Source organism: Salvelinus fontinalis, chromosome 22, assembly GCF_029448725.1.
Source record: "Salvelinus fontinalis isolate EN_2023a chromosome 22, ASM2944872v1, whole genome shotgun sequence".
Lineage (NCBI taxonomy): Eukaryota > Metazoa > Chordata > Actinopteri > Salmoniformes > Salmonidae > Salvelinus > Salvelinus fontinalis.
In genome coordinates this window covers 14,733,383-14,750,204 of record NC_074686.1, presented here as the reverse complement: position 1 = coordinate 14,750,204, position 16,822 = coordinate 14,733,383, and the positions used below count along the sequence as shown (strand labels likewise).

The window sequence follows — 16,822 nt, the reverse complement described above, 5'->3', positions numbered from 1 at the left end:
TTGGTATGTGTGTATCATGTATGTGTGTGTGCGTGAGTGTGTGAGTCCTTGTTTATGTGTAAACTTTCTCTGTGTGTGTCTTTTTAGGTATGTGGTGGTGTCTGGAACACCCCTGAAGATTCTAGAACACCTGCTGAGTGACCTACGACTGGATGACCAGAGAGGAGCACCGGAGAGCAGAGTGTCTGGTGAGTAAACACATACACACACACACACAGTCTTGTTTATCCTTAGCACAGTCTTGTTAAATCCTATTTAACCTTAACCTCAAAACCTAACCCTGACTTCTAACCATTACCCCTAAACCTAATTCTAACCCAAACACAAATTCTACCTTAACCCTAAACCCCTTAGAAATAGCATTTGACTTTGTGGGGACTAACAAAATGTCCCCAATTGGTCAAATTTTGGTTAGTTTACTATTCTTGTGGGGACTTCCGGTCGCACATACACACAGCAGATAGTTTGGTGATTGTGGGATCTCCCAAAGATCTGTACTCAGTCCATTACACTTATTTAAATGTACACCAAATCATTTAATTTGTGTGTTTGTTTGTGTGCATCAATCCCTCCCCTGCTGTTAGGAATGTCCTGACATGTTGCAACATAACTACTACTTCTACTCTTCTTCATTCTTTCTTTTGTTCTTTCTTTCTCAGGAATATATTGTAGCATATTTCAGTGTTGTCTAACTAGCGTGACATATTGGGAAACGCTGACAAAAGACCATCTTGGGTAAATGAGTCTTCGGCCCTAATGATCACCAGTCAAAAAGAGAGCTGAAAGAAAAGAAAGAGAGGAGTGTGTGTGTACGTGCGCATGTGTGCCTGTGTGAGTGCGTGCGCGCGTCTGTGTCTGTGTGTTTTAAACAGCAACATGTTTAACAAGCTGAAACAAGCCTAAAGCGAGATTAACGCACAACACTACAATACCTGATTACTAAGATTAGATCTGTGGGCTGGGGGTGGTGTGTGTCTGTCTGTGTGTGTGGGGGGGGGGGGGGGGGGTTGTAGATGAGGATGAAATTGGAGGAGTGAAGGAGAGTTGTTAACATGGAGAAAGGAGAAAATGAAAGCAGTTGGAAAATTGGAAAGGTAGGGTGGAAGGAGAGAGGGGGGAGGGTGGAGAGAAGGAAAGAGGGAGAAGCCAGCTAAATAGTCTAGTCATTTAAAGTGGTGTTGTATAAAAAGCTTGCTTTCCTATCTAAACGTCAGACAGCTGGTTAGTTAATTATTCATAGGAACCTTTCGGCTGCTCTATCCACTGCTCTGCGGAACCATTACTTTTTTTGTTCCATGTTTCCCATGGACAGAGTTTAACGTTGTGCAGCAAGCTCAGTCTGCACAGATGCACTAATCTTGATAACATAATGAGTGGCTATTAGGGATGTAAGATGATTTGCAGATCAGTGATTCAGCGCCTCGCTCAGGCCAACTGCATTCTCAGCCCGTCATGAAACTGCATTGCCAGGGCTGGACCTGTATAATCCACCATTACTTATAGCATTCTCCTGAAACTCTTCAGTGAGAAGAGATATTTCAAAATAAATCGAATGAATGTTTTTGCATGATATTCCAAATGCCTGTATCGCGTTTATGTCCACTTGTTCTCATGTTGTAATTTGTCTTGACTCCTTTGTGCCTTCTGTGCTGTGTGCACCTTCCCATTTACACCAGAGACCTGTATATCATGACGAGATGCTCATGTCTCCGCCCTAACAATGGGAGTCATTGTCCCAAAGGCTGAGGCAGGCGACAAGCTTAGGTCCAAAATAAACCCATAGAAACGCATTGGGTTTATTTTTAACTGATTATGGCGAGAGTGAAACCTCGCGCTTTGCCTCATCCTCTCTGTTTACACACACACACACACACTAAGCCCCTCCTCCGCCACTCACAACAACAAAGCTGAGAGATCACTCCTTTCTCTCTGACCAGCGGTTTCAACTCGCTATTTGCATTTGAGGTTTGGTCCAACAGACTGGGTCATATGGACACTGAAACACATTGAGACATTATTTTACTGTAATAGAGAAGTTAACCTTTCTAACCATACGCTTTTTATGTCTCACCTGCTCTAATTGCCAGCTAGCTTTATAGTTCCACCCTCAGAGCATGTGCAGACCAGCTAGCTTTATAGTTCCACCCTCAGAGCATGTGCAGACCAGCTAGCTTTATAGTTCCACCCTCAGAGCATGTGCAGACCAGCTAGCTTTATAGTTCCACCCTCAGAGCATGTGCAGACCAGCTAGCTTTATAGTTCCACCCTCAGAGCATGTGCAGACCAGCTAGCTTTATAGTTCCACCCTCAGAGCATGTGCAGACCAGCTAGCTTTATAGTTCCACCCTCAGAGCATGTGCGGACCAGCTAGCTTTATAGTTCCACCCTCAGAGCATGTGCGGACCAGCTAGCTTTATAGTTCCACCCTCAGAGCATGTGCGGACCAGCTAGCTTTATAGTTCCACCCTCAGAGCATGTGCGGACCAGCTAGCTTTATAGTTCCACCCTCAGAGCATGTGCGGACCAGCTAGCTTTATAGTTCCACCCTCAGAGCATGTGCGGACCAGCTAGCTTTATAGTTCCACCCTCAGAGCATGTGCGGACCAGCTAGCTTTATAGTTCCACCCTCAGAGCATGTGCGGACCAGCTAGCTTTATAGTTCCACCCTCAGAGCATGTGCGGACCAGCTAGCTTTATAGTTACACCCTCAGAGCATGTGCAGACCAACTAGCTGTTGTGTTTTCGGACATTTTCAGCTCAGGTTGTTAGCCCCACCTGCTTCAAGATGTCCACTGTCATCCCTGTGCCCAAAAAGGGAAAGTAAGTGAACTGAATGACTACCGACCCGTAGCACTCACTTCCATCATCATGAAGGACACCTACAACACCAGGTCAAGAAGATCAGCATTGACCTCAGCCACCCAAGCCACGGCCTGTTCTCATGTCAAATCAAATCAACAACAAAAAAATCTTTGCCACATGCACCGAATACAACAGGTTTAGACCTTACCGTTAAATGCTTACTTACAAGCCATTAACCAACCATGCAGAAAGAAAATATTTGCTAAATAAACAAAAGTAAAAAAAGTTACAATAAAATAACAATAACAAGGCTATATATAGGGGTAAATAAACTAAAGTAAAAATAAATAAAGTAACACTATAAAATAACGAGGCTATATACAAGGGGTACCGGTACAGGAGGAGGTGTGATGGTGTGGGGGCGCTTTACTGGTGACACTCTGTGATTTATTTAGAATTCAAGGCACACTTAACCAGCATGGCTACCTGTAACGGCAGTCCTCCTCCTCTTCATCAGAAGAGGAGGAGTAGTGATCGAACCAAGGCGCAGCGTAGTGAAATGACATGATTTATTGAACACGACGGAAAAAACAAACTAAACTTGCATAAACAAACAAAACAAATAAACGATGCAGACAGACCTGAACGACGAACTTACATATAACGTGAAGAACGCAATGAACAGGAACAGAATACATAAAACGAACAAACCGCAAACAGTCCCGTATGGTGCAAACATATACACAGACACAGGAGACAACCACCCACAACGAACACTGTGAAAACGCCTACCTAAATATGACTCTTAATTAGAGGAACGCCAAACACCTGCCTCTAATTAAGAGCCATACCAGGCAACCCAATAAACCAACACAGAAACAGAAAACATAGAATGCCCACCCAAACTCACGTCCTGACCAACTAACATATATAACAAACTAACAGAAATAGGTCAGGAACGTGACATAACCCCCCCCCATAAGGTGCGAACTCTGGGCGCACCAGCACAAAGTCTAGGGGAGGGTCTGGGTGGGCATCTGACCACGGTGGTGGCTCAGGCTCTGGACGAGGTCCCCACCCCACAATAGTCAATCCCAGCTTACGTTTACCCCTCATCATGACCACCCTCTTATTTCCCCCACCTAAATTAAGGGGCAACACCAAGATAAAGTCCAGCTCCGGGACAAGGTAGCTCAGGATAAAGAGATAGCTTAGGATAGAGGGGCAACTCCGGACTGAAGGGCAGCTCCGGACAGAGAGACAGCTCTGGATAAAGAGGTAGCTTAGGATAAAGAGGTAGCTTAGGATAGAGGGGCAACTCCGGACTGAAGGGCAGCTCCGGACAGAGAGACAGCTCTGGACTGAGGGGCAGTTCTGGATTACTAGCCGCTTCTGGCTGAGGGGCAGCTCATGGCTGACTGACGGCTCTGGCTGCTCATGGCTCGCTGACGGCTCTGGCTGCTCATGGCTCGCTGACGGCTCTGGCAGATCCTGTCTGGCTGGCGGCTCTGGCAGATCCTGTCTGGCTGGCGGCTCTGGCAGATCCTGTCTGGCTGGCGGCTCTGGCAGATCCTGTCTGGCTGGCGGCTCTGGCAGATCCTGTCTGGTTGGCTGCTCTGGCAGATCCTGTCTGGTTGGCGGCTCTGGCAGATCCTGTCTGGTTGGCGGCTCTGGCAGATCCTGTCTGACGGACGGCTCTAGCGGCTCCTGTCTGGCGGGCGGCTCTAGCGGCTCCTGTCTGGCGGACGGCTCTGTAGGCTCATGACAGACGGGCGGCTTTGCAGGCTCATGGCAGACGGGCGGCTTTGCAGGCTCATTGCAGACGGATGGCTCAGACGGCGCTGGGGAGACGGATGGCTCAGATGGCGCTGGGGAGACGGATGGCTCAGATGGCGCTGGGGAGACGGATGGCTCAGATGGCGCTGGGGAGACGGATGGCTCAGATGGCGCTGGGGAGACGGATGGCTCTGGCCGGATAAGGCGCACTGTAGACCTGGTGCGTGGTGCCGGAACTGGAGGCACCGGGCTAAGGACACGCACCTTCATGCTAGTGCGGGGAGCAGGGACAGGGCACACTGGACTCTCAAAGCGTACTCTATACCTGATGCGTGGTACCGGCACTGGTGGCACCGGGCTGAGGGCAAGCACATCAGGATTAGTACGGGGAGAAGAAACAGTGTGTACAGGGCTCTGGAGACGCACAGGTGGCTTAGTGCGTGGTGCCGGAACTGGAGGCACCGAACTGGATACACGCACTACAGGGAGAGTGCGTGGAGGAGGAACAGGGCTCTGGAAACGCACTGGTAGCCTAGTGCGTAGTGTAGGCACTGTAGGTACTAGGCTGGGGCGGGGAGGTGGCACCGGAAATACCGGACCGTGCAGGCGTACTGGCTCTCTTGAGTATTGAGCCTGCCCAACCTTACCTGGTTGAATGCTCCCGGTCGCCCGACCAGTGCGGGGAGGTGGAATAACCCGCACCGGGCTATGTAGGCGAACCGGGGAAACCATGCGAAAGGCAGGTGCCATGTATGCCGGCCCGAGGAGACGCACTGGAGACCAGACGCGTTGAGCCGGCCTCATGACACCTGGCTCAATGCCCAATCTAGCCCTACCAGTGCGGGGAGGTGGAATAACCCGCACCGGGCTATGCACACGTACAGGAGACACCCTGCGCTCTACTGCGTAACATGGTGTCTGCCCGTACTCCCGCTCTCCACGGTTAGCCTGAGAAGTGGGCGCAGGTCTCCTACCTGCCCTTGGCCCACTACCTCTTAGCCCCCCCCCCCCCCAAGAAATTTTTGGGTGTTACTCACGGGCTTTTTGGGCTTCTGTGCAAGACGCGTCCCCTCATAACGCCGGTTCTTCTCTCTCTTCTCCTCCGCTCTCCGAACTGCCTCCAGCTGTTCCCATGGACGGTGATTCACTTTAGCCCATGGTCCTTCTCCGTTAAATACCTGCTCCCAACTCCACAAGTCCTGTATACTCTCCCGTTGCTCGACATTACGCTGCTTGGTTCTGGATTGGTGGGTGGTTCTGTAACGGCAGTCCTCCTCCTCTTCATCAGAAGAGGAGGAGTAGTGATCGAACCAAGGCGCAGCGTAGTGAAATGACATGATTTATTGAACACGACGGAAAAAACAAACTAAACTTGCATAAACAAACAAAACAAATAAACGATGCAGACAGACCTGAACGACGAACTTACATATAACGTGAAGAACGCAATGAACAGGAACAGACTACATAAAACGAACAAACCGCAAACAGTCCCGTATGGTGCAAACATATACACAGACACAGGAGACAACCACCCACAACGAACACTGTGAAAACGCCTACCTAAATATGACTCTTAATTAGAGGAACGCCAAACACCTGCCTCTAATTAAGAGCCATACCAGGCAACCCAATAAACCAACACAGAAACAGAAAACATAGAATGCCCACCCAAACTCACGTCCTGACCAACTAACACATATAACAAACTAACAGAAATAGGTCAGGAACGTGACACTACCACAGCATTCTGCAGTGATACGCCATCCCATCTGGCTTGCGCTTAGTGGGACTATCATTTGTTTTTCAACAGGACAATGACCCAACACACCTCCAGGCTGTGTAAGGGCTATTTGACCAAGGAGAGTGATTGAGTGCTGCATCAGATGACTTGGCCTCCACAATCACCCAACCTCAACCCAATTGAGATGGTTTGGGATGAGTTGGACTGCAGTCATGGAAAAGCAGCCAATAAGTGCTCAGCATATGTGGGAACGCCTTCAAGACTGTTGGAAAAATATTCCAGGTGAAGCTGGTTGAGAAAATGCCAAGAGTGTGCAAAGCTGTCAACAAGGCAAAGGGGGGCTACTTTGAAGAATCTCAAATATCAAATATATTTTGATTTGTTTAACACTTATTTGGTTACTACTTGATTCCATATGTGTTATTTCATAGTTTTGAAGTCTTCACAATTATTCTACAATGTAGAACATAGGAAAAATAAAGAAAAACCCTTACATGAGTTGATGTCCAAACTTTTGACTGGTACTGTACATGTAGGTAGGGGTAAAGTGAGTAGCAGCAGCATTAAAAAAAGGGGGTCGATATAAAAATCTGGGTAGCCATTTGATTAACTGTTTAGCAGTCTTATGGCTTGGGGGTAGAAGCTGTTAAGGAGCTTTTTGGATCTAGACTTGGCGCTCCTGTACCGCTTGCCATGCAGTAGCAGAGAAAACAGTCTTTGACTTGGCTGGCTATAGTCTTTAACAATTTGCAGGGCTTTCCTCTGACACTGCCTGGTATAGAGGTCCTGGATGGATTGGCCCCAGTGATGTACTGGGCAGTACGCACTACCCTCTGTAGCGCCTTGCGGTCAGATGCTGTGCAGTTGCCATACCAGTTGGTGATGCAACCAGTCAGGATGCTCTCAATAGTGCAGCTGTATAACTGTTTAGGGATATGAGGACCAATGTTCCTTCAAAGAAATAATTAGGCACTGAGCAAATTTCAGGTCTGCTGAGTGCAAACTTGGACGTTTTGAACATTTTGTGTAACTTCCAGCGCGTGTTTACTGTGAACACTGAGGCTGTATCCGCTTTAGTTACAGTTTTACCAGTGGCCAAGTAGACTACTGTGGCAATTGGATCATAATGTAGGCCTACCAGAGTGGCATACCTTCAAAAACAATGGAGAACACACATCCCATAACATTTTAACATGCAAATAACTGTTATATACTTCAGCCTACAGTAGCAGACAATGTGTGGTGTTCAATGTAGGCCTACATTCCATGAGACTTTTGAAAATAACATACAAGGCTTGACATTAACCTGTTTTTCCACTTGTCCTTCAGACTGAAGATGTGTTGTTTGATGCAAGAAACTACTTTACAAAATAAGATGCATTATTATCCTCCATACCATTATTACAGTGACTCAGACAAATTATGCTACCCTTTGCCTATTGGATACTTAGCTTATTCAAGCCTGTCTCAAAATAGAACATTGCCCCTTTAAGACAAAAAAAAGCTCTTTATCTGACTTGCTTTTCAAAGATGTCTAGAAATGTACACGTTTGTGCTCTTGTAGTCAGCTCTTACTGACTACAAATTTATAACTGGGCTAATAACTCACTAACTAGCAAAGGATATGAACAAAATGTGCACATGTGGTTGCATGCAGCTCTTGCTTTGATCTCAAAACAAGCTCATCTACTCACGACCATAGCTGTACACAGTCCAGTTCAAAGTAAGTGGCACAGATCCATATATGGCAATGGTCTATTTGCATATAGGTTTACTGCAGCTCTGATTGGTTATGCCACACAAGTGAAGAGTATGGGCTGAGTCGTGTGCAATGGAATCTACTCCGATGTGTTCTGCCTACAACAAAATATCTTGCATAGTTTGTTTTGTTTCGGTATGTTGCATTGAAAGTGGCTAATATTGCGTTGATTCGATCACAATTGCCACAGTAAAGGGAAACGTTGATATTGTTAACTAACAGGGAAAACTCTAGAAAGTTGAGTGAAGTTCATGGGTTGATATTTCTTCTCGGGGCTACCCATGCCAAATCTTTGTAGTCTCCTGAGGGGGAATTCGGCGTTGTCGTGCCCTCTTCACAACTGTCTTGGTGTGTTTGGACCATGATAGTTTGTTGTTGATGTGGAGACCAAGGAACTTGAAGCTCTCGACCTTCTCCACTACAGCCCTGTCGATGTGAAAGGCGGCGTGCTCGGCCCTCCTTTTCCTGTAGTCCACGATCCGCTCCTTTGTCTTGCTCACATTGAGGGAGAGGTTGTTGTCCTGGCAACACACTGACCCCCTCCCAATAGTCTCATTGTTGTCGGTGATCAGGCCTACCACCGTTGTGTCGTCGGCAAACTTAGTGATGGTGTTGGAGTCATGCTTGTCCACGCAGTTGTGGGCGAACAGGGAGTACAGAAGAGGACAAAGCATGCAACCCTGAGGGCCTCCTGTGTTGAGGATCAACGTGGCAGATGTGTTGTTGCCTACCTTAGGCACCTGGGGGCGGCCTGTCAGGAAATCCAGGATCCAGTCGCAGAGGGAGGTGTTTAGTCCCAGTGTCCTTCGCTTAGTGCCCTTTGAACTCATCACTATGGTGTCTATGGGCACTATGACACTATGTCTTCCATAACTCAGACGCGGGCAGTACAGGAGCATCATGGCTAAAACGAACAGACTGGCCAATTTCACAATCCCTGAATTCATTAGATTATTGCTGACTGTTTAAAATGCTGTGTATTTGACCGTTAATTGTACAACGAAGCTTATTCAGAGAATACATTAAACAAATCGAGATATCAGTATATTTTGAATCGCCCAATAGTTTGAAAAAAAATCAAGATATGATTTTTAGGCCATTTCTCCCAGCTCTCAAAGAAAGTTGAATTAACACAACTGCAGAGAGGTGTAGGTGGGCCTGGGGAGGTCTAGCGGTTAGGCTGCTGCCTTCAGAGCACAAATAACATGTTGCTGTGGACTCTAATCTGGCCCACGCACTTTTGACACAAACCCTCTTTCAACGTTCCTGTCTTTCTCTCACTGTCTGAGGTATAGAAGTTCGTGACCTGTGATGCATTTCCTGTTTCAGAGCTGCTGCTGGATGACTTCCTGTTGACATACCTAGTGTTCATGACGACCAACGACCTCTGTCAGGCCCTGCTCGGACAATATCCTTTACACTGCATGTGTGTCTGTCTGTCTGTGTTTCTGTGTAGTGTGTATTGTCCTTAACTTGTCCCACCTACAGCAGTAAGCGTGTGCATGGTCAAGGTCAGGAGGATGGAAAGGAGGCCCTCTATAGGAAGAGGAAAGTATTACACCTAGTTGCTCACTGGACACGCCTATATAAGGACTTCCTACGAGAGGACGAACACATCAAGGCATTCATGAAGGTAGGAGGAGACACACAGGTTTGGTAACCAGTGTGTGAGGGTTGTCGTGGGGATTATCTAGTGTAACCCAGGTAATAGCTGCCTAGTAACAGGAAGGAAAGGAGATATATTCAGCATGTCAGTGACAGCGATAACTTAAGTGTTTGTGTGCTTGTGAGCTTGCAGCTTTGTTTTCTCCCTGGCACATGTCTGCACATACATTTACAACACTTAAACCTAAATATATCTCTAAGTGTCAGTTAGAGGTGTATGTTAATATGTGTGTGTGTGTGTGTGTGTGTGTGTGTGTGTGTGTGTGTGTGTGTGTGTGTGTGTGTGTGTGTGTGTGTGTGTGTGTGTGTGTGTGTGTGTGTGTGTGTGTGTGTGTGTGTGTGTGTGTGTGTGTGTGTGTGTCAGACTCTCTCCAGGTGTGTGTTAGAGGATCTTTATGAGTTTCCGTCTCTGGAGAAAGACATGAAGGAGTTCCAGAAGCTTCTACGACGTAGACAGTGAGTGTGTGTGTGTATCCGTGTGTGTATGTACAGTACAAGGACGCCATTGTTTATGAGACATGAGCACAGCCTACGGTTTGTCTGTGGGGGGATAGAGGGGGGTGGGATAGAGGAAACGGAAGCTTCAATTCTCAAGTAAATCTTTATTCATGAACAAGCAAATATGGAGTTGTTTCTCTGTTTGTTTTTGTTTTAGCACAGTGGATGAATGTCCTCCACAACAAAAGGTGAGAGGGATGGAAGAAGTGTGAGGGGAGAGAGAGAAAATGGGGGGGGGGGGATAATTGGAAGACGAAAATGATCTGTCACTGCCCAGTTAAAGGGATACTTTGGGATTTTGGCAGTGAAATCCTTTATCTACTTCCCCAGTCAGGTGAACTCATGGATTGCATTTTTATGTCTCTGCATCCAGTATGAAGGACGTTAGAGTTAGTTTTGCGAGCAAACGCTAACTAGCGTTAGCACAATGACTGGAAGGCTATGGTGTCTACTAGACTCCCCAGTCATTGCGCTGACACTAGTTAGCAACTTCCTTCAAACTGCCGGCAGAGACATAAAAATTGTTTCCACGAGTTCAATCTGACACTGAGGAAGTATATAAATGGCTTCATTGCCAAAATCCTAAAGTATCCCTTTTATAATCTAATGGTTTATGTCCCACTGTCCCCTTCTCCCTCTCTCCATCCCTCTCTCTCTCTCCGTCTCTCTCTATCCCTCTGTCTTTCTCATTCTTTCTCCCTATCCCTCTCTCTCCCCTCCCTTCTGTCTTCATCCCTCTATTTCTCTGTCTGTCTCTCCAGAGTAAGCCTCTGTTCCAGCAGCTCAGTTTAAAGGAGAACAGTCTGCCACTCCGCTTCCCTCGGGCTGACACCAAAGAGGGTGAGAACACACACACACACGTGATGCTGTGATTGTATGTGATTGATATTATTGATTTTGATGTATATGATTTATTGAAGTGTCACTTAGCGGTGCCCAGCCCACATGGGTCTACAAGACACTACTAAACACAGTGACATTTTCTTTGTAATCAAAACAAAATAACATTTTCCAAATGATATGCATACAATAATCACAGCCTGTACAGCTATCTAGCCACACTACACAACCAGCTACCATCTAGCCACACTACACAACCAGCTACCATCTAGCCCCACTACACAACCAGCTACCATCTAGCCACACTACACAACCAGCTACCATCTAGCCACACTACACAACCAGCTACCATCTAGCCACACTACACAACCAGCTACCATCTAGCCACACTACACAACCAGCTACCATCTAGTCACACTACACAACCAGCTACCATCTAGCCACACTACACAACCAGCTACCATCTAGCCACACTACACAACCAGCTACCATCTAGCCACACTACACAACCAGCTACCATCTAGCCACACTACACAACCAGCTACCATCTAGCCACACTACACAACCAGCTACCATCTAGCCACACTACACAACCAGCTACCATCTAGCCACACTACACAACCAGCTACCATCTAGCCACACTACACAACCAGCTACCATCTAGCCACACTACACAACCAGCTACCATCTAGCCACACTACACAACCAGCTACCATCTAGCCACACTACACAACCAGCTACCATCTAGCCACACTACACAACCAGCTACCATCTAGCCACACTACACAACCAGCTACCATCTAGCCACACTACACAACCAGCTACCATCTAGCCACACTACACAACCAGCTACCATCTAGCCCCACTACACAACCAGCTACCATCTAGCCACACTACACAACCAGCTACCATCTAGCCACACTACACAACCAGCTACCATCTAGCCACACTACACAACCAGCTACCATCTAGCCACACTACACAACCAGCTACCATCTAGCCACACTACACAACCAGTACATTTCTCCTTCTCCAGGCATTGTGAAATAACTGAGCAATCTCAAACACGCCCTGTCTGAATTCAAGCCTCTGCTCGTCCCGTAAGCAGAATACTTCAGGTTTATCACCAACATTTTTACAAAAAAGAACATGTCTCAGATCGTCATCCAGAGGGCAATAAAACACTAAATGTATTTCCTTTTCGATTTGCCCAAGTTCACACAGTAGGCAAATTCTCTCTTCGTACAATCTGTTAAATTACGCGTCTCTGTAGCCAGAGCGAGGGTGCCGGATCTGAGTGGTGCACAAACGGACCTTTGGTGTTTTGTTAGGTTCAGGAGGACATATGGTTCAGGGGTGTAGTTCTCGTTGATGAGAGTGTACGTTCTAAGTGTAGGTTTAAACCAAATATAAGCTGGCCATTTTTCCTTCACAACAGCGGATACTCCAATCTCCGCTGTGGAGCTTTGCAGCTCCTTCAGGTTTATCTTTGGTCTCTTTGTTGCCTCTCAGATTAATGCCCTCTTTGCCTGGTCCCTGAGTTTTGGCGGGAGGCCCTCTCTTGGCAGGTTTGTTGTGGTGCCATATTCTTTCCATTTTTTTATAATGTATTTAATGGTGCTCCGTGGGATATTCAAAGTTTTGGATATTTTTTTATAACTCAACTCTAATCTGTACTTCACAACTTTGTCCCTGACCTGTTTGAAGAGCTCCTTGGTCTTCATAGTGCCGCTTGCTTGGTGGTGCCCCTTGCTTAGTGGTGTTGCAGACTCGGGGGCCTTTCAGAACAGGTGTGTGTATATATATACACTGAGATCATGTGACAGATCATGTGACACTTACATTGCACTAAGGTGGACTTTATTTAACTAATTATGTGACTTTTGAAGGTAATTGGTTGCACCAGATCTTATATGGGGCTTCATAGCAAAGTGGGTGAATACCAATGCACGCAACACTTTCCGTTTTTTCTTTTTTAGAATTTCTTTAAACAAGTTATTTTTTTCATTTCACTTCACCAATTTGGACAATTTTGTGTATGTCCTTTACATGAAATCCAAATAAAAATCCATTTAAATTACAGGTTTTAATGCAACAAAATAGGAAAATTGCCAAGGGGGGTGAATACTTTTGCAAGGCACTGTACACTGAGTATACCAAACATTAGGAACACCTTCCTAATATTGAGTTGCACCCCCTCCTTTTGCCCTCAGAACAGACTCAATTCGTCAGGGCGTTCCACAGGGATGCTGGCCAATGTTGACTCCAATGCTTTCCACAGTTGTGTCAAGTTGGCTGGATGTCCTTTGGGTGGTGGACCATTCTTGATACACATGAGAAACTGTTGAGCATGAAAAACGCAGCACCATTGCAGTTCTTGACACAAACCGGTGCGCCTGGCACCTACTACCATACCCCGTTCAAAGGCACTTAAATAGTTTGTCTTGCCCATTCACCCACTGAATGGTACACCTGTCTAACAGATCACAGAGGGAGTTCTTTAGTGGAAGCCTCTCCAGGTAGATCAAGAGGGCAGCCGTCTAGGCCCCTTACCTCGATTGTAAATGGTCTTGGTCAAAACATATTGATACAACAGTAGTTAAGATGGGGAGAAGTATGTCCATAATAAAGCGCTGCTCTGCCTTTTTATTTATTTTATTTTTTCAAACTTTTATCCCCAATTTTCGTGGTATCCAATCGCTAGTAATTACTATCTTGTCTCATCGCTACAACTTCCCGTACGGGCTCGGGAGAGACGAAGGTCGAAAGCCATGCGTCCTCCGAGGCACAACCCAACCAAGCCGCACTGCTTCTTTAACACAGCGCACCTCCAACCCGGAAGCCAGCCACACCAATGTGTCAGAGGAAACACCGTGCACCTGGCCCCCTTGGCTAGCGCGCACTGCGCCCAGCCCGCCACAGGAGTTGCTGGAGCGCGATGAGACAAGGAAATCCCTACCGGCCAAACCCTCCCTAACCCGGACGACGCTAGCCCAATTGTGCGTCGCCCCACGGACCTCCCGGTCGCGGCCGGCTGCGACAGAGCCTGGGGGCGAACCCAGAGACTCTGGTGGCGCAGTTAGCACTGCGATGCAGTGCCCTAGACCACTGCGCCACCCGGGAGTTGCTCTGCCTTTTTAACAGCACTATCAACAAGGCAGGTCCTACAAGCCCTAGTTTTGTCGCACCTGGACTGTTCAGTCATGTGATCAGGTGCCACAAAGAGGGACTTAGGAAAATTGCAATTGGCTCAGAACGGGACAGCACGGCCCTTGGATGTACACAGAGCGCTAATATTAATAATATGCATGTCAATCTCTCCTGACTCTGTGAAGACTGTGAAGAGACACAAACACAGGCACAGACACATGCATACACACACATACAACAACATACGCACTGCACTATGCACACACATACACATGGATTTTATGTTGTAGATATGTGGTAGTAGAGTAGGGGCCTGAGGGCACACACTTAGTGTGTTGTGAAATCTGATGTGAATTTATTGTAGTGTTTTTAAAATGGTATAACTGCCTTCATTTTTCTGGACCCCAGGAAGAGTAGCTGCTACCTTGCCAGCAGCTAATGGGGATCCATAATAAATACAAATACAAACACAATCCATGTCTCAAGGCTTAAAAATCTACACTGATTGAAGTGGTTTTAACAGTGACATCATTTAGGGATCATAGCTTTCACCTGGATTTACCAGGTCAGTCTATGTCATGGAAAGAGCAGGTGTTCTTAATGTTTTATATATTCAGTGTATTCTGCAAAACAGTTTCACAAAAAATGGATAACAATTCTCCATCCCACAGATGGTTAGGAGTAAGGTCCCAGTCAAACACTTTTTTAGTGATTCTGTGTTCTGGCATATTTATCAGTCTGTTCCATAGATGTATCATGTCACCTTTTGCCTAACCACACATGGTTCCCAACCCATCTCCACAGATGGTCAGGTTTGGAGTCCCGTGTGGCTCAGTTGGTAGAGCATGGCGCTTGCAACGCCAGGGTTGTGGGTTAATTCCCACAGGGGGACCAGGGTTCAATTCCCACGGGGGGACCAGGATGAATATGTATGAACTTTCCAATTTGTAAGTTGCTCTGGATAAGAGCGTCTGCTAAATGACTTAAATGTTAAATGAGTCAGTTTGATACCATTCCACTCCAGCCTTTATCACAAGCAGGTCCTCCCCAATTAAGGTGCCACCAACCTCCTGTGGTGCACACCAAGAAAGCAGCAGATTGCTCTGTTTTAAACATTGTTGCAATTAGTACCTACTTTGGAACCCCAAACCCCAGCTGCATAGTCCATCCCTGGACACACACAGGAGTTTTGCTGAAAATAAGCACAGTAACCAAGATCATTTTGTTTAACCTCTAACGAGTCACATACCCGGAACCGGGATCCCCCCCCATCAAAAAAGCTGACTAGCATAGCCTAGCCTAAAGCGATAGGGATATCATATAATAAAATGTTCATGAAATCACAAGTCCAAGACACATCTTGTGTGTCTTGGAAAGATACACATCTTGTGAATCCAGCCATAATTTCTGATTTTTCAAATGTTTTACAGGGAAGACACAATATGTATTTCTATTAGCTAACCACCATAGCAAAAGACACAACTTTATTTTTCCACCATTTTTTTCCTGCATAGGTAGCTATCACAAATTCGACCAAATAAAGATATAAATAGTCACTAACCAAGAAACAACTTCATCAGATGACAGTCTGATAACATATTTATTGTATAGCATATGTTTTGTTTGAAAAATGTGCATATTTCAGGTATAAATCATAGTTTTACATTGCAGCCACCATCACAACTTTCACCAAAGCAACTAGAATAACTACAGAGAGCAACGTGAATTACCTAAATACTCATCATAAAACATTTATGAAAAATACACAGCGTACAGCAAATGAAAGACAAAGATCTTGTGAATCCAGCCAATATTTCAGATTATTTAAGTGTTTTACAGCGAAAACACAATTTAGCATTATATTAGCTTACTACAATAGCCAACCACACAGCAGCATTGATTCATGCACGTTAGCGATAGCGAATAAACCAGCAAAAGATATTACATTTTTCACTAACCTTCTCAAAACTTCATCAGATGACAGTCCTATAACATCATATTACACAATACATATATTGTTTGTTCGAAAATGTGCATATTTAGCGGCACAAATCGTGGTTATACAATGAGAATAGTAGCCAAGCTGCCAACAAAATGTCGGGAGAAATCTTGGGAGAGGCACCTAATCTAATCAATAACTAATCATAAACTTGACTAAAAAATACAGGTTGGACAGCAAATGAAAGATACATTAGTTCTTAATGCAACCGCTGTGTTAGATTTTTTAAATTAACGTTACTACGACATACAGTGTGCGTTAAAGCGAGACCGCACCGAAATGAATGGCGGAATAGTAGTGTAACATTTTTCAACAGAACAACGAATTAACATCATAAATAGTTCTTACTTTTGATGAGCTTCCATCAGAATCTTGTGCAAGTTGTCCTTTGTCCAGAATCATCGTTGCTCGGTTGTAGATTGTCGTTTTCAACTTAGGAATTAGCAGCAAACATTAGCTATGTGGCCCAGACGTGTCCAACTCTTCATAACGCAGCACAAAGAAAATTCCGAAAATCGCAATATACTGATATAAACTGATATAACTCGGTTTAAATGAACTACATTATGATGTTTTTAACACCTATATC

General features: G+C 45.7%; 1 protein-coding gene across 2 annotated transcripts in view; it reads left to right on the top strand.

The window, feature by feature from the left end:
- The window catches only part of LOC129819916 (rap guanine nucleotide exchange factor 5-like), an 81,253-nt gene that overhangs the window by 58,312 nt on the left and 6,119 nt on the right, over positions 1 to 16,822 (top strand). For both annotated transcript variants that reach the window (XM_055876613.1, XM_055876612.1), the window contains exons 11-16: positions 88 to 188; positions 9,411 to 9,489; positions 9,564 to 9,714; positions 10,111 to 10,202; positions 10,402 to 10,432; positions 11,006 to 11,084. In XM_055876613.1, coding sequence (XP_055732588.1) covers positions 88 to 188; positions 9,411 to 9,489; positions 9,564 to 9,714; positions 10,111 to 10,202; positions 10,402 to 10,432; positions 11,006 to 11,084 — 533 coding nt within the window. The remainder of the gene's footprint in view (positions 1 to 87; positions 189 to 9,410; positions 9,490 to 9,563; positions 9,715 to 10,110; positions 10,203 to 10,401; positions 10,433 to 11,005; positions 11,085 to 16,822) is intronic.